Source organism: Halichoeres trimaculatus, unplaced genomic scaffold (assembly GCF_033239565.1).
Source record: "Halichoeres trimaculatus isolate MK-OKI-2021-1 unplaced genomic scaffold, fHalTri1.1 fHalTri1_scaffold_19, whole genome shotgun sequence".
In the NCBI taxonomy this organism is placed as follows: Eukaryota; Metazoa; Chordata; class Actinopteri; order Labriformes; family Labridae; genus Halichoeres; species Halichoeres trimaculatus.
The window spans coordinates 11,198,425-11,216,414 of record NW_027437197.1 but is presented as its reverse complement, the minus strand read 5'-3'; the positions used below and the strand labels follow the sequence as shown (position 1 = coordinate 11,216,414).

General features: G+C 40.6%; 2 protein-coding genes across 2 annotated transcripts; one reads left to right on the top strand and one right to left on the bottom strand.

The window, feature by feature from the left end:
* Positions 1-952: 952 nt before the first annotated feature.
* LOC141808650 (lactase/phlorizin hydrolase-like) lies at positions 953-11,816 on the top strand. The gene is made up of 19 exons (XM_074695324.1): positions 953-1,463; positions 1,947-2,017; positions 2,774-2,851; positions 2,942-3,035; positions 3,678-3,762; positions 3,900-4,533; positions 4,615-5,263; positions 5,356-6,906; positions 7,002-7,270; positions 7,369-7,659; positions 7,752-7,950; positions 8,182-8,384; positions 8,467-8,573; positions 8,669-8,800; positions 8,914-9,137; positions 9,255-9,482; positions 9,540-9,564; positions 9,891-10,006; positions 11,809-11,816. The coding sequence occupies exons 1-19, from the start codon at positions 953-955 to the stop codon at positions 11,814-11,816; spliced, it is 5,475 nt and encodes a 1,824-aa protein (XP_074551425.1).
* On the bottom strand, positions 11,328-17,579 carry gjc4b (gap junction protein gamma 4b). Its single transcript, XM_074695393.1, has 3 exons — positions 17,375-17,579; positions 12,853-14,032; positions 11,328-12,763 (listed from the first exon to the last, which is right to left on the bottom strand). Exons 2-3 carry the CDS (start codon positions 13,997-13,999, stop codon positions 12,750-12,752), a joined length of 1,161 nt encoding a protein of 386 aa, XP_074551494.1. The 5' UTR covers positions 14,000-14,032; positions 17,375-17,579; the 3' UTR covers positions 11,328-12,749.
* Between the last annotated feature and the right edge of the window lie 411 nt (positions 17,580-17,990).

The window sequence follows — 17,990 nt, the reverse complement described above, 5'->3', positions numbered from 1 at the left end:
TTCATTTGACAAACATGTTGTCAACTGCAGATATATTAAACTACATCTTAGTCTGAGGTAGTGTAGGAGCACAGATCTCTCTGGGAAGGAAAATGCTTCACACCTCCTTTGAAGATTTAAAATTTATTTTAATTTGTTTGATCTTAAGAACAAACTATCTAGTTTGAAGCCCTTTGAAGATAAATACACATAATGTTACCAACTTAAGTCATTTTGTATGTGAGTAAACTAGCAAAGGCGGGCAATATGATCAGCCACTTTAATAATATAATTTAGCACATTGCTAGTTTTCCTTGGCCATCCTGAGGGCAATCAGTTTCCATGGATAAGGTCATTTCTTTACCCATGTTTTTGTACCTCAAGATGTTGATCACAATTACCTAGGGTTGGGCCTTGATAATAGTAGATGACTGATGCCATCATAATTGATAAGGATCTCATGGGTCAATGAACCTTTCTTTGAAATGATCCCAGGTATTCGCCTTTAGTTTGTTCAAGTGTCTATAACTTTCTGAAATGATTTGACTGTGTTTCATAAATTTCTGCCTTGCTTTGGTGAAAAAGCTGCTCTATTGTGGGTTCATAATTGACCCTGACATAAAGAAAATGTGTAAAATCTAATATTATGTAATTTAGTTGTATCCACATATTCATACATATAAACGTGACAAGGGAATAAGGATAATATCACTTGACCTGTGAGTCCAGAGTCTTGCAGACCCTTATCACCAAGCTGCAATAAAACAATTCACCTCACACTGCTCTGATATGATAATCATCTCAATTATGTAACGATACAATATGAGGAAAACAGAATTGCTTCAAAGAGCTTGACTTTTAGAGGATGACACCAGTCCATCCTTTTCCAGCCACAATGAAGTACCTGTTGTGGTTAGGGTTTTTCTGTTTGGTCAGATGCCGGAGCACAGGGTTTAATGAACATGAGGACTTCATGCTCATCGGAGGCCCTCTGAGAAATCCAGATGAAGTAGTGACAGACAACTTTGTCTGCAGCTCTCCTATCCCTCCAATCTCTAAAGAGTACTTTGAGTACCTCCAGAGCAGAGGGGTGACTCACTTCAAAGTGCCGCTGTCATGGACGCAGCTCCTACCCACAGGCCTGTCCAGCCAGCCGAAGCAGCCTGTGGTCGCCTGTTATCAGACTTTGCTTAAACAGCTGCTGGAGGTGGGACTGGAGCCTGTTGTCATCCTTCATGGATCCACGGTGCCGGAAACTCTAAGATCCAGGTATGGAGGCTGGGAGAGCCAGCAGCTGGTGGAGATGTTTCAGCAGTACGCAGAGTTTGCCTTTAGGAAGTTTGGAGCTCTGGCACACACATGGGTGACTCTCAGCGATGTGAATGTTGACGGACAGCAGGAAGGTGCATCAAATCTTCTGGAAAATATTTTTCAACTCAACAAGAAGGTTTACCAGCTCTACCATCAAATGTTCCCTGGAGTAGGTAAGATAAACTTAAGTTTGTCTTAAGTAAAGTTATGAGGAAAGATTTACATAATTTCTGACAGCATCATAAAATAATCATCCACCCATTGATTTATGGCACAGTGTAGATTGCCTTTCCTCACTTTGCTAATAAACAATCAAAGAGATAAATAAAAAAAATAAGATTTCACTGCACAGCATGTGCCTATTAGACATTTTTCACAGTAGAAATAAAGGAGTAGTGCAAAAACCAAAAGGCTTACTGATAGAAACAAAAAGCTTACAGATTATGGGGTTTGGTCCAACTTTCTCACTATTAACTGAATTAATTGCTACAGTTGACCCTGTATGGTTGATTGCCTTGCTTTTTTGTCAGTTCTCTGCCAGTTTCTAAACAAAGTGGAAAAGAGGATACAGGCATCCCATGTGGGTAACACAGGTAGCTCTTATAACCCTTCTTCTAAAACACTGAACTATGTCTTTAATTCTTTCTATTTTGCAGGGAGACGTCTGTCACTTGGGTTGAGAGGAGCTGGTATTTCAAGTGTATCCCAGATCAAAGATTTAACTACAGTAAGCTTCATCATTTGTTTACTTAAGTGCTGACTCTGAACACAAAAATCTTGTAGTTTCCCAATATTTAGTACAATCTTCGTTCATGCTTGACTTACCCTCCAGTGTTTTCAACATGTTTTTAATATTCTCTTTGGACGACCAAACACTGCAACTGTGTAAAAAACATTATCTTGTCTGTTGCTTAAAAATGGGTTAGACAAAAGAGCTCCAATTGAGGTTCAAAGTGTCCATCCATGATATTTTATTGTATTAGAACGGGCTTGGTGTTATCTAATATCAAATGGTTCAGCATGATCCAAAGTAAATTGTCAGCATTTCAAAATTTTACATCTTCTTTTCTGATTTCCCTTTTTACAATCCTTAAGATTGATAGTGACTATTCCTTTCCATGTTGATATGCATTCTCACACACTTTGTGGACACTTTAGGAAACCGTTGGTACATACCCAAAAAAAGCATGTTGGGGGATTTTTTTTTATTTAAGAGGCAAGAGGCTAGATTAAATATCATATGGCCAGTGTTTCTAATACGTGTCAACCTTTGGTGTAATGGTTGAATGGAAAATCAATGTAGAATTTAAAGAATCTATATATATATATATATATATATATATATATATATATATATATATATATATATATATATATATATATATATATATATATATACACACATATATATATACATATATATGTGTTTATAGTATTAGACATGAGTGTGATCATGTGCTGTGTTGTCTTTTATTTTGAACAGATCGATTTCTTGTCAGTACACCTTGAATACAACTGTGCCTCTGCATCAAACTTTGCGGAGGAGCTCAGAAGATTACAGGTACAGCTGATGTATAACAGTGTTTTTCTTACTTTCAATACACATCTTATGTTTCTATTTCACCTCTGTACCGTGCATGTTTTGTTGTAGATATCCAGTGGAAATCTGCCCATCCTGATACTCAAGATAACTGTTGAAGGTTGTTCCTATGATAAATTCCAGCTCCTTGGCAATTTCATACAAGGTACAAGACATCACAACTCTTGTTATCTCAAGGTTTATGAGATTTTAAAATGATTGGTTCCTGTTCTTAAGTACACTTTACCTCATGTCCCAACTTTTTTTTTTAATTGGGGTTGTACATGCCTGTTTTTCAGTAATCAAACAGTTTATGACAGGGCATTCGGGCTAACCTGTTGTTAATTGCAATGTCATAAACTTTTACTCATGAGAGGATAATGGGAGTTATATTAGGAGTGTTATCAGGGCACTGATATGGCTGTAATGTTTAACTGAGAAAACATGGCCTTGTTGCAGTACAACATGAAACCTTAATGTATGTAGAACAACTTGATTGATTTAGTATCCATTATAAAGTCAAGTTTTCCAAGAAGAAACTGTAAGATGTAGAAAGTAAAGTTTTAAAGCATTATCTGTATGATGGTATTGCATTTTTAAAAAAAAAACAGCTCCTTTTTCTTTCCTTGTTTTATTAACAAACTAATTACAGGCTAAAAATTCATTTGTTCCTTCTGCTCTTTAAATTTATAGCTAATTAACATAAGCATTGCCTTTCTAGCATGCAAGCATTGTTTACTTTCAACATAGTTGGATAAATGTAAATGTAAATCATATGGCTGTTAGTTACTTCTCTTTTTCATTACAGCCTTGACAAACAATGACATGCAAATTATTGGATGTGACATGATGGAAATGTTAGGTGAGCTGGACCCACTGGATGTTCCAAACAGGTAACACTTTACTTTCTGGAATCAGACAACTTTAAATGGAATGAGAACGTTTGTTTCTTTTATACTTATGTAGCTTTATGGGCCTTTCTTTTCACCAGCAGTCAAAGTGCTTCAGACGGCGGTGGAATCACCAACAGATATCAGACTGTATGGAACAAGTTTGAGAGCGAGACCACAACTGAACGAGATCTTTTCCTTAATGAATCTTTCCCTGATGGCTTCCAGTGGGCCACCTCCAGTGAGTCCTTTAAGGTTGAAGGTGGCTGGATGGAGGGTGGAAAGGGGGAGACCATTTGGGACCGTTTTGGTCATGAAAATCAGGCTTTTGAAAATCAAACAGCTGATCTAGCCTGTGACAGTTACAACAAGGTGGATTATGATGTCTACCTCCTGCGGGGTCTCCATGTCAACACCTTCCAGTTCTCCATCTCTTGGGCCAGAATTTTTCCTTCAGGCCACAGAAGCAGTCAGTCAGAAAAAGGGGCTCTCTACTATGACAAGCTGATAAACACTCTGCTGGAGTCCGACATCCAACCAGTTGTCACACTCTACCATTGGGATCTACCCCAGGCACTCCAGGAGTATGGTGGATGGACCAATGCATCCATTGTTGAAGCCTTTGAGGACTACGCAGACTTCTGCTTCTCCAGGTTTGGAGACAGGGTCAAGACCTGGAACACTTTCAGTAGTCCGTGGGTGGTGAGTCATGCTGGGTATGGCACTGGTGAGCATCCTCCTGGAGTCAAGGACTATGTGGTTGCCTCCTATCAGGTAAGAGCAAATGCTTACAGTAGTGAGCACATAAACTCAATGGTTGTCATTCTGTAGCTAAGTGTGTTTTTGGCTTCACAGGTCACACATAACATCCTCAAGTCCCATGCGGAGGCCTGGCATGTCTACAATGACAAATACAGGAAGACACAAGGAGGGAAAGTAGGCATTGCGTTGAACTCCGACTGGGCTGAACCCACAGACCCTTCCAGACCTGAAGATGTAGCAGCTGCAGATCGCTACCTCCAGTTCATGCTAGGCTGGTTTGCGCATCCCATATTTGTGAATGGAGATTATCCTACAACACTTAAGACCCAGATTGAGCAGAAAAGAAATGAGTGTCCTTTGTCTGAGCCTGCAAGACTTCCAGTTTTCACAGCGGAAGAGAGCAAGAGGATACATGGAACAGCAGACTTTTTTGGATTAAACCACTACACATCCCGGCTGGTCAACGATAGTGATGGGGGCTGTAACCCTGGTCCTCACGGGGTGGGTGACTTCAAGACACATGTAGACCCTTCCTGGTCTTCAACTGCGTCTGACTGGATCTTTTCTGCACCCTGGGGACTTAGAAGGCTCTTGAAGTACATCTCAGTGGAGTACTTACAAGACACCAAAGTACCTATCCACATAACTGGGAATGGTATGCCAACTGAGTATGAGGGGGACACCATCAATGACACCCATCGAGTAGAGTACATGAAGAGCTACATCAATGAGGCCTTGAAAGGTTAGTGTCTGTAATTCAATTCACTGAATAGCAGCTCTGCATAGAGTTAAAACACATTTTAATGTGATCTTTTATGTGCTTACCTTTTGTAGCAATGTCTTTAGATGGAGTGGATGTGCAACGGTTCACAGTGCAGTCATTGATGGATGGATTTGAAGGAAGACAAGGCTACAGTGAAAGATTTGGTCTGCATTACGTGGACTTTAATGATAATGACAGACCAAGAACCCCAAAGCAGTCTGCATATTTCTATGCTCAGGTTATCGGACAAAACGGATTTAATTCTAGTCGTGGATATGTCAGCAAAGAGGCATTTAAGCAATACCCCCACAAAGCAAGTAGTTTATCATCTTCAGAAGTGCCATCCAAATCAAAGATTGTCTGGGAGAAATTCTCACACCAAACAAAATTCAAGACAAAGATGTACCACTACGGCACATTTCCTGATGGCTTCCACTGGGGAGTGTCATCCTCAGCTTACCAGATTGAAGGAGGCTGGAATGCTGATGGGAAAGGGCCCAGTGTCTGGGATACATTCACCCACAAACCTGGCAGTATTCCGGGGAATCCAGACGGAGATGTTGCCTGCGACAGCTACAACAGACTCGATGAAGACCTTTACATGCTACGAGCTCTCAGGACAAAGTCGTACAGATTCTCCTTGTCCTGGTCCAGGATCTTTCCTGATGGTCGACGTTCCTCCCTGAACCAGAAAGGTGTTGACTATTACAACAGACTCATCGATGGCCTCTTGGCATATAACATCACTCCCATGGTGACACTTTACCACTGGGACCTCCCACAAGCTTTGCAAACCCTTGGTGGTTGGGAAAATGTAGCCATGATAGACATTTGCAATGACTTCTGTGACTTTTGTTTTGCCACATTTGGTGACAGAGTCAAATTCTGGATGACCTTCAACCAGCCTCAAACAATTGCATGGTCAGGATATGGACTTGGACAGATCCCACCAAATGTTAAGAAACCAGGAACTGCTCCCTACACAGTTGCCCACAATCTAATAAAAGCACACGCCAAGGCCTACCACACATATGATGACAAGTACCGCAAGACCCAAGGAGGTCTTGTATCCATCGCCCTAAATGCCGACTGGGTGGAACCTGTTGATGTAAATGTTCCCAGAGAAGTGGTAGCTGCCGACCGTGCTCTGCAGTTCCAGCTGGGCTGGTTTGCACACCCCATTTTCAAGAATGGTGACTATCCAGATGCAATGAAGTGGCAGGTCGGAAACAAAAGTGAACTCCAAGGTCTACCAGAGACAAGACTCCCCTCCTTTACTGAAGAAGAAAAGAGCCTCATCAAGGGAACTGCTGACATGTTCTGTGTTAATCACTACACTACAAAGATTGCAAGTCACGCCACATTGAGGCTGTCCCCTCAATCCTATGTATATGACCAAGACTTGACAGAAGAAGAGGAAGGTGATTCACCTACAACTGCAATAAGCAAACAGAGAGCTGTAGCATGGGGCCTGAGGAGACTTCTAAACTGGATCAAGGAGGAGTACGGAGATCCAGAGATTTACATCACAGAGAATGGAGTGGCTACAGAAACAAAGACAACTTGGGATGACACTGCCAGAGTTTTTTATTACAAGACCTACATTGATGAGGCTTTGAAAGGTGCGCTGACAAATCAAGCAATACATCTCAATGACTGAATGATGGCTAATATGATTTCTAGTAATATATTAATGAGTGTATTTTTTTAATAACAGCCCATGACCTCGATGGTGTGAAGGTGAAGGGATACATAGCAACCTCTCTCATGGATTCCTTTGAGTGGCTTCATGGATACAATGTTGGATTTGGTTTACACCATGTGGATTTCACCAACCCAAACCGACCAAGAACCCCTAAATATTCTGCCCATTATTATTACCAAGTCATGAAAGACAATGGATTCCCTGAACCAGATGATGAGAAGGTACTTCATGGACATTTCCGCAAAGATTTCATATGGAGCACTGCAACAGCATCATACCAGGTAACTGTTTAATTAAGCTACCTCAGTCCAAGTTGTTTCCAGGATTTGTACATTATCTTTGTTTTCCATCAAATCAAATCTCACTACTTTGTTTTCAGATTGAAGGGGGCTGGAGAGCCGATGGGAAAGGTCTCAGCATCTGGGACAAGTTTGCTCACACTCCTCTACGAGTGTTTAATGATGACAATGGGGATATAGCCTGTGACAGTTACCATAAGGTAGAAGAGGATGTCACGATGTTGAAGGAGCTGAAGGTGACCCATTATCGGTTCTCCATATCTTGGTCGAGGGTGCTCCCTGATGGTACCATCAAGAACATCAATGAGGCTGGACTCAACTATTACCACAGACTAGTGGATGGCCTTCTTGCTGCAAACATCCAACCACATGTAAGTGTAATTCTCATCTTCATTTTAAAAACACATTTCCAATGGAAAGTTGATGAAGCATGCAGACTTTGACTGTTTTTCCTCACTGTCAGATCACTCTGTACCACTGGGACCTTCCACAAGCTCTGCAGGATGTCGGGGGCTGGGAGAATGACACAATTGTTCTCAGATTCAAGGATTATGCTGACTTTATCTTTCGCAGCCTTGGCCATAAAGTAAAATTTTGGATCACCATCAATGAGCCATACAATATAGCCAATGTTGGGCATGGCTATGGAGCAGCTGCTCCGGGTATGCAACAAAACCATAGTGAACAAGTTGTCAGATTTTTTATTTATTTATTTATTTGTAGATTAAGTTACAAGATGTCTTTGGCTTGTCATAATTAAAGATGCAAAACAATTTTGAAATCCATCATGAAGTGTAGTTATGTCAATCAGTCTTTGTTCTGTGTACTTGAAGTGAAAAGATTATGACTGAACAAACAAGAACTGGTATCTAATATTCCATATCTGTTTTCAGGGATCAGTTTCCGACCAGGCACACTGCCTTACATTGTAGGTCACAACCTCCTGAAAGCTCATGCTGAGGCCTGGCATCTCTACAATGAAAAATACAGGCCCTCGCAGAAAGGAATAATCTCAATCACCATCAACTCTGACTGGTCAGAACCAAGAAATCCTCATAAACAGGAGGACATTGATGCAGCAAGAAGAGTGGTGGAGGTAAAAGGAATGACAGAGACTTGTACATGTCTTTATCTGTTGTTTTTTTGCTGCTAAAACCCCTTTGTGTGTCTTTGTGCAGTTCTACATTGGCTGGTTTGCTCATCCAGTCTTTAACGGAGACTACAGCGATGTAATGAAGACAATCATTCTAGAGAGAAGCTTGGCAGCTGGTCTATCCAAGTCTAGGTATTACAGAAACAAACACAGAGAAACATATGTTTGACACCAATTCTCTTCACATTTATTTGGGGAATCTAAAGAATTCAATACAATCTCACCAGGTTGCCAGAGTTTACTCCTGAGGAGATAAAGAGGATAAAAGGTACTTATGACTATTTTGGGTTCAACCATTACACCACTGTTCTCGCATTCCCTGTGGCCTACGGTAACCTTCAGCACTATGATGCAGATAGGTAAGCAATACATTCACATTGTTTTTCCAAAAGCTATGTTTTTCACTCAAATGTGTTGCGTTAAGCTTACTTTGTTGTAAAATGTAACTACTAACTCCCTTGAATTTTCTCAGGGGCGCAGGAACCATCGCTGATCGTACCTGGCTGGATTCAGGTTCATCCTGGCTAAAGGTCTCACCATTTGGTTTCCGGAAGATCTTAAACTTCATCAAGGAAGAATACGGAAATCCTCCAATTATCATTACTGAAAATGGCATTTCAGAGAGAGGGCCCATTGACCTAGATGATTTTCATAGGAGCTACTACTATGAAAAATACATCAACCAGGTGCTTAAAGGTATAAAACAACAACTTTTACTAAGTTAACTTACAGTGGGAAATAAAATCTGGGCTCTGAAAACTAAAAAGGCAGAGAATTTCTTATTAATTCTTCTCTTTACATTTGTCTTCCCAGCATACTTGCTAGATGATGTGGACATCCGTGGATACACAGCGTGGTCCCTGATGGACAACCTTGAGTGGGCAACAGGCTTTTCTGAAAGATTTGGCCTTTTCTACGTTAATCACTCTGACCCTAATCTGACTCGAGTAGCCAAGACTTCTGTTGCCCGCTATGCCACCATCATCAAATGCAATGGATTCCCCAACGGCACCCATGAGTGTTTGGACCCAGAGCCTGAAGGTATGTATAACTATGGATATGGCTGGCAGGAAGATTATGAGACTTTAACTGCTGGAGATGATACCACTTCCATAACCGCCCTATAACTCTTTATGCTACACTAATACTAAATAAGCTTTTGGCTGTAGCCCAATACAGCTACTTTAGTGTTGTCAGACTCAATATAGAGCCACTATAAGTAATCGTATCAAAATAAATGAAATGGCTTTTTTCCACAGCAACAACTGCTCCAACAACAAATCTATCAACCAAGCCTGAGGACACTGCTAGCCCAACTGCTCCAACAACAAATCTACCAACCAAGCCTGAGGACACTGCTAGCCCAACTGCTCCAACAACAACTCCAACAACCAAGCCTGAGGACACTGCTAGCCCAAGTGTCCCAAAAACAACTCCAACAACCAAGACCCCCGCCCCTGGTGACACTGTTAGCTTCTTGGGTATGAAGCTCTCTATCAGTGATGCAGAGACAGGACTTGTCACTACATTTTCACTTCTCGTAGTTGCAGCATTTGGAGCTATTTGTTCAACCTTCTGTTTCTTCAAAGCACGAAAACAGGGAAGAAAACACAATTTGAAAGATGATATTCAGATGACAAAAACTAACTTTTAAATGATGCCACATACAGCCCAAGCTGTCTATAAACTGTAGATGTCTGACCTTCTTTGGCAAAAAATAAAGAAATAAATCATTTTTTTGAGAATGATATTTTATGCTCTACACATTTAAAAATACTCATAGAAAGCTGTAAAATCAAACTTCTTATGCTATGAGTTGGATTCAACAAATATCTTCTCTGTTCACTGATTTCTTGACAAGACTGATGTTACTGTTTAAATAATGTTTCTTTTACAATAAAACACATTAAAAGTTCACATAAGTGTTTTTTTCTTGATGGAAAGAGCTCACCCCTGTGGAAGTATCTTGCAATGTGAGAAACTTTATTTCAAAGTTCTCCCTTTATTGCTCTACTGCTTCCAGGGTTAATAAAAGTAAAGCTCATTTAAATTATCTGTAGTCACATGAAACTTAAAAAAAGACATTTAAAAAAAAGTTTATCACTTTCAGCCACCCTTATGTTTGTGTTACAAATTTCCTGCATAGTCACTGTGAATCTACAGATATTACACCACACAGGACACTGGACTTTACGGCAACCTGCAGAAGTCTTCTTTCCTGTTGCTCAATGACACCACATGTACTTGGACATATCAGATCAGATGTACTTCATAAATTGCGAGTGGGAAATTATGAGTTTTGTCTGGCTGCTTGCACAGGTGGCGCATGTGGTCTAAAATACTTTACATTTTGGTAAGCATGTTATGTATTCATCCCATGCTAGGAGAAAAAAACTTCCACTTCTATGGAGGATATTGTTTGGCTGTAGTATGTGAAATGTCTTAAAAAATTGCATGGCCTCCCAGGGTCCAACTGAACATTCAGTAAAAATCAACTGATGCCACTAGAGGTCACTGAAGGTCTATGACTATTGAGCCCCATGCCTGCCATGTAGTTGAACTACTCAAGTTCAGGGCCTGCCCTGAGGATAATCGCTACTTTCCAGTTTTAACCTAAATAAACCATGCACGCCTCATGTATGATCCAGTCATTTTTTGTTCAATGGTGTAATTATTCTACAAGAAATCTCCAAGAAGAACGAGGACAAAGTCTTACAGACTGTATGCACCCAAAAATGGCTAATATATGATATCAGGCCATTTCTTTAAGTCAGTACATAAAATAGTAACTCAAAAAAAATCGATTCACCTTCATTGGTGATAAACATTTGACCCCACAAATCAGCTAAATGATAAAAGTAAAACCAGACAGAAACCATTCAGAAATGCAATTGTTGTAAAAAATTTATTGTAAAAACTAACCACAAAGTACTATCAATACAAAAAGTATAAAAAGTACAAAAAGGCATTGCTCAAAAATAACTTGAGATGACAATATTTGAGTTGGTACTAATGGCACTGTGGGTATGATTCAGATTACAAAAGATGGCGCCTTAGGAGAGCTCAATCAAGGCATTGAATTCACATTGAAATGATTAAATCATTTACAACTCTTGAGATCCTGGACCATTGAGAACACAGTTCTAGAAATCAGCACTTTAAGACATGGAACATGACAAACAAAACATCCCTTATTCAAAACACAGAGACACTGAAACTTAACCAGAACACCGGAATGTAACATTGTCAAGTATGGTGTGTAATTAAACAAAAATGTATTATTGAAAATAAAAACTGTGGCACTTGGACTGTAATTGTTCCAAACTGTTTTCAGAATTAACTGTTCTCTGATTAAATCTGGCTGTAGGGAGCTAGGACAGCAGTGAAAGTTGATCTTAAAGTAAAACAAAAAAAAGCCACAGTAACAAGAGCCTCTTTTCGATAGCACAACAGTCAAAACTAATATAAAAATAAAGAACAGTATCAAATACACATTTTAGAAATACAATACAATATCAAGACTTACATGTTTTTCAAGCATTACCCAGGTTTGTTTATTCCTTTGGACAAAGGCACCCCAAGTGTCTTCCAGTTACCATCAAGGCACCAGGCTTGGGAATGTTGACTGGTGCAGTGCCAACATTTAATAAACTATTAAAAAAACATTGTACACTCAGAAGAAACCTTTGTATGAAAATGTACACCACAAAAAGCCTTCAATAGAAAAACTATTCTAGTACCTTTCTTTAATGACTGGTGCCTTGTCCATGAAACCATTTGTTTGCATCACACTCACTCTACAGACTTAAAGATACATCACAATTTGTTCTGTTTGTTTTTTTTGCTCTACAACTGGCTTAACTCAATAAAATCCTATGAAACAGACTTCCAGTTTTGGTCTAAGGCAAACTTGAGATGAACTCACTGCAAACTTCCAAAAGAGGAACACTTGTAGAAATGACTAATAGTTTTAAGTCTTGTCATAAAAATATTTGTGAAAAAAAACGTACAGGAATAGCTGCCCTGAGGGAGAAGCATGTGGACCTTCACCGTTCTTGCTGCATGACGGTAGGTGGTAAGCACTTTGGATCTTCAGACAGGCTGGGCTCTCAAGTATTGCTTGGTTGAGTCACGACTCCTCTCCCCTTGATTTGTTGCTCGACCACAGCTGATCATAACACTGGACGGCTTGGGTTGACTTCATCCACCTCAAGCGAGATCACACCACACACACACACGCACTCACTCACTCACTTTGATTCCCTTTTGTCCACTCTGCTCTATAGTGTCCCCTTGGCTGATGAGAACTTATGCGCGGAGACCTATGAACAGAGACATAAATGTTATGAATGCATTTCAAAGGATTCAAACATTAAAATGTGCAGTGATAGAATATAACAGGAAGCTTCACCTTTGTCACATGTACTGCTCTGCTTCTCCTGGGCAAAGTTTAGTCTGTTCTGCTCAGCTGCAGTACCATTAGATTCTGGGCTGCTGCTGCGTGATGGGCTGCTTTCCTCATTTTGATATGCCAGATCCAGATGCTGCTGGGCTAGTTTGAGATGTCTACGCAGCCTCTCCAGCTCCCGTGATGAAGCCTCGTCACCAAACGACTCACGACCCGAGTCTCCCAGGTTGTCCCTAAAGCCCATCTTCCCCGATGGGTCCTTCTTCAGAGCTGTGTGGTAGCCTGGAGGTGCAGAGGGCTGGCGGCAGATGGAAGACCTCTGGCTGGCCAGAGCTGAGGGACGTGGGGTTGGAGGTCTGGGCCGTGGTGCACAAAAGCAATCCCGAATACCGCTGAAGCCGAGGTGAAGGATCTCCAACACAGTGAAGAGCAGACACAAAGCACTGACACCATACATGATGAGGAGGAAGATGGTTTTCTCTGTTGGACGTGACACAAAGCAGTCCACAGTGTGTGGGCAGGGAGAGCGTGTACAAACATATGATGGCACCACTTCTAATCCATACAGGACGTACTGCCCGAACAAAAACGAGGCCTCAAAGATTGCACGTGACAGCAGCTGAAAAACGTACACCTTCATCAGCCCGTCACGTTTAATACGACGACGTCCATCATGCTTTTTGCTTGGCTTTTCCACAACCTCCTTTTCTTTGTCAGGCTCGATCTCCTCCAGGATCATGGGGTCCTCCTCTCCATTATCCTCTGCTTCCTCATAGTCTCTGTTAGCCCCTCTGCTTACAATCGGCATCCTCTTCCTGCTTCTAGGCCTGTAGTCGTCGTCATCCATACGAGCAATTTTATGCATAGCAAAACCCAGGTACATGATGGTGGGGGTCGTGATCATAATCACCTGAAACACCCAGAAGCGGATATGCGATAGTGGTGCAAAAGCATCATAGCACACATTCTCACATCCAGGTTGTTGTGTGTTACACACAAATTTACTCTGTTCATCATAGTAGATGGATTCCCCTCCAACAGCTGTTAGCACAATCCTGAAAACAATGAGGAGGGTGAGCCAGATTTTTCCCACAAAGGTGGAGTGGTTGGAAATCTCATCCAAGAGACGAGTGAGGAAGCTCCAGCTCATTTTGCTTCTGAATCTGGAGGGAACCTCTCAAACCTGTGAGGAAAACAAAGAACAGAAGAAAATGTTAGACATTTTAAGCAGCAAGAATTAATCTGTGAGTATATGTTGTGATGTTTAGGGCATTTATATTTAAGTTGAAAATAATTTGCAAGTGATTTGTGTTTCTGCATCAGCTGACCACACAGTGGCACCCTTGAGACAGTTACTGCCCAACCATGACAGGGCATGTTTAGGTAAAGATTGTTCTTTACTTCAACAGGTAAATAACAAGAGGGCCAGAATTTAACTTGTTCACTTTAATACAACTATTAAAAAGATAAATAATTCTACTACTGCACATTTTTATATTATCCCATTCATAAATGTGTGGTGATGGTTTGAATGTCTAAGTTTGCAAAAAAAAAAGGAAAGTAATTAAGCAAAAGAGGTAATGAAGAACTCCTGTGGTTTCACACCCTTCTTCACTAACCTCATAACTACTCTGCAGAGTAATTTAGCACATCTATAAACTGCCAGGGTTTTTAATGGCATCATGAGGGCCAGAGAAGTGTTTGTAGTTTATACATTTATACATTTCAATCCCTCACTTTAACACTTGAGTGCTTTTACTTGGAGGACCTCACAGTACAAAAAATTAGGTTTCATGGATGGCTACTCTTGATTTGCTTTTGCATCTTAGGCGTGTCCAATGAGAAATATTTGACAGTTCTTATAATTAACTTTGCTGTGCCAGGTCCCACAGATTATCATCAGTTTAGGCATGTATGAGCAGGTGCCAATGGTAAATCGGGAACTCTCAGCCCATCTGTACAATACAGGATGTGACAAGTTTTCCCACCAACATGTTTTTAATAAGCTGTATGTTTTTAATCACCCAACATTCCTGCCTGACCAGTCTGACTTGAGCAAGAAGGGGGATCATAGAGTTGTGTATTAATTCTATGTTCTATACAAAACACACTGTATGACAAATCCTACATTACCTGGATTTTGTTTAAAGGTGCTTACTAATCTTGTTGGGGGTTTTTTATTAAGAAAAAAAAAACAATGTACCCACAGCAATTTAAGTGATGGAATATGAAAATTAATTCATACATCAAAAATCATTTCTAACTGGTATGCTCCCTCAGCAGACAAACAAGGTGAAAACATCATGCGATTTAACATTATTTTGTTTGTGGTTATTCCAAAGGTGCGAAATTAAATCAATTTAAAAACAACTATTCTTTGACATGTGAAGTAATCAGTTACTTTTACACACATCTATACTGCAATGGTAACAAATGCACAGACAAAAAGCAATAAAAGGTAGCTCTGACATCTGACCTGTGTCTTAGACCGTACTTTGTAGCAAATCAAATTAACAAGCAAAATCTAAATATGTTGGCAACCACCAATTCTTCCACACTAGCTGCATTTTCCACCTCAGGACCCGTAACCTTAAATATTAACCAAATGACAGTCAGGCTGCACAAAACGTGTAAGTAAAAGTAGTCAACAGCACACTCCACTGCTTGTATCCTGGGCTATTGGTTGGGTTTTGCCTCTGGGGACTGTCAGCACTGAAATATAGGACAGAGTATGTCAAACCCCTGCATGCAGACAGTTAATCAGACGATATAAATCTGATGGCGGTAAACTGAGCTCCCGCTCAAAAATCAAGTTTTGTCACTTCTCTGTGTGCGTGTGAGAGAGAGAAAAACTTGCTTTCTTTTCCTGCTGTGTCAGTGAGGAACCATCCTGCTTTACATTTATTTAATGGAACTGACACCGTGACAAAATAGCCAGAGGACACATTTGGTTTATTAAGATTGTATCACAAGCCATCTTGTATGAGCAATAAATATACACTTGTCTGTTTGCTGGATGTTGTTTTAACAATATCCACATAACATTAATATTTAGTTAAGGGGACAGATATATTTGCCAAATTAAGCGTTTATTAGCATTTGAAGCGCACAAGTGTGTAATTCAGACACTTTGGCAAATTCAAGAGACAGCGCAAGCAAGGATTCTTCTACACAGTTCCAAATACCAAAAGACCACTAATGAAGTTTAGATTACTCAAACTTAAGATGGGGTTCTCAAACTTTTGACACCCAAATTGTTAAAATTTTGTACATTTGGGTTTGGTCACTTAACTTTGGCTGTTAAAGTGCCCCTTCTTTGTTCTCCGGGTCCTTTAATTTTTCTGTGTTTCATCACTTAGTTGGGTTTCCCTGAAAATGGCATTTAATTCACCTTATGCGACTAATCTGGTACTTAGTTTTGCCTGGACCTCTCTCTGTAGCACTTCAGAAGACAACAGCCTGGTGAGTAAAGCAGCACTTCAGAGGCCTGTACAACACAGGGACCTTCCCTAACATCTGGGAGGCCAGTTATCCCAGTCTCTGGATTATCCTTTATCTTACAGCCTTCCTGCCAAGAAGCCTTGAGAAAATACGGAAGGAAATGTTAAAATATAAGAATATGAGTCACAGTAAGGCGTGACTTAACTGTCCCATGTATTTAGAAAAATCCACCTTTCTTGTCGTGAGGCAAATACCCCTATGAACTGAATGTAAAAGTTGCTGAGTTTGCCTTTTGAGTTCAAACACACCTTAAACACGCAGAATTTAGCGTGGGACAAGGCTTGCTTAAGAAAAAAATAACTGTCGATAGTTACGAGAGAAACATAAAACTTGTTTAGTTGGCACGAGATTCAGGGATGACTCCTCGTGCTTAACGGGACACGACGTCACCACGGCGCTACACGTTTTCACAAACACAAATCCACTCTGTTAGCGGAAAAACGCGGTAATGATATGTAGTTTGTTAAATTTTACGGTTTTTTTTTTCGTACAGAACGGTGGAGAAGGAAAAAGTTAACTTTAGTGATATGGTTTTGAGGTTGTGTGGGTGGGTGGAGGGAGCAAGGAAGAAGGAAAAATAAAGCACTGGATCCCTGCGCCTTCTTCAATCACTGAAACACCCAAGGTAGGCTTCTCAGCAAAGAAAAGTGCTTTACAACCAAGTAGTTCATTAAAAGTCATGTGGTGCAGCAGACAAAATAAATTTAAAACATTACACCAAACAAAGATCCCAAATAATCTCTAATTAGACCAGCTGGGTTGTCTAATTAGCGCTGACTAGTTCCAGCTTGCGCGTAAACTGAAGTTAGCCAGCGAACGTTTTCCTTTCCCAAGATGCCTGAAAATCATTGATTAAAACCCCGTGAAAGACCATACACCGCACAGACAACTGTTCAACATCATCCCAGTTTAAGTTCCAGAAATAACTTCAGCCTAAGCACATTGTTAGCAGAAGCTAAAGCTACGTGTGGATGCTGCCGCGTCCGCGTTAACGTTAGCGCGGTTTGTTTGTCTGCTTTCTTACCTTCAGCTGTGATTTTAAACTCCTCTTCTTTCACCAAGCGGCTCTTGGGTTTATCCAGAGCCTTTTCCTTGTTTTCTCTCTATGAAAAAGAAAGCTCCTCGCTCAGCAATCAAGCCATCCAGTTAATCTTTCCCGACGCGGAGCCCCTTTCCTTCTCCAGTTGTGCGTTGTACTGCGGGTGAGGACAAAGAATGATTCCCAAATCCCCCCCTTTTCTCCTCCCCGTCAGCCGGGCACCCCACCCCCTGTCTGCGCAAGAGTGGAGGAAAACCATCAACTGCCAGCATTCCTGATGCAATCCTTGCTTCGTCTTTCCGTTCCAACTTTACTCTGGAAGCAGAGTGGGAATGAACGATTTTACTTAGTCAATCCAGAAGAGTTTAAATGTCTCGCCACACCGAGAGAAAAAGAGGACATGCATTGTTTTGTTTTGTTTTGTTTTTCTTGATTTTTTTTTCCATTTGCACAACTCTTAAGCATGTTTTCCATATTTTACAGAGTTACTACTGCTCCAATGAGGGATCATGTTCCAACCTGCACATGACTCATGTGCCATCATGGCTGGGAGAAGCAGGTGGAGATAAAAAAAAAAAAACATGCATACAACACTTTGTGT

What these genes read in the sequence shown, in the direction of transcription:
- LOC141808650 (XM_074695324.1), top strand. Translation starts at nt 953, where the DNA reads ATGCTCATCGGAGGCCCTCTGAGAAATCCAGATGAAGTAGTGACAGAC. An exon ending in CCTTGGCAATTTCATACAAG is followed by an intron (nt 3,036 to 3,677) that starts GTACAAGACATC and finishes TTTTCATTACAG; the next exon opens with CCTTGACAAACAATGACATG. An exon ending in CATCAATGAGGCCTTGAAAG is followed by an intron (nt 5,264 to 5,355) that starts GTTAGTGTCTGT and finishes TACCTTTTGTAG; the next exon opens with CAATGTCTTTAGATGGAGTG.
- gjc4b (XM_074695393.1), bottom strand. Translation starts at nt 13,999, where the DNA reads ATGAGCTGGAGCTTCCTCACTCGTCTCTTGGATGAGATTTCCAACCAC.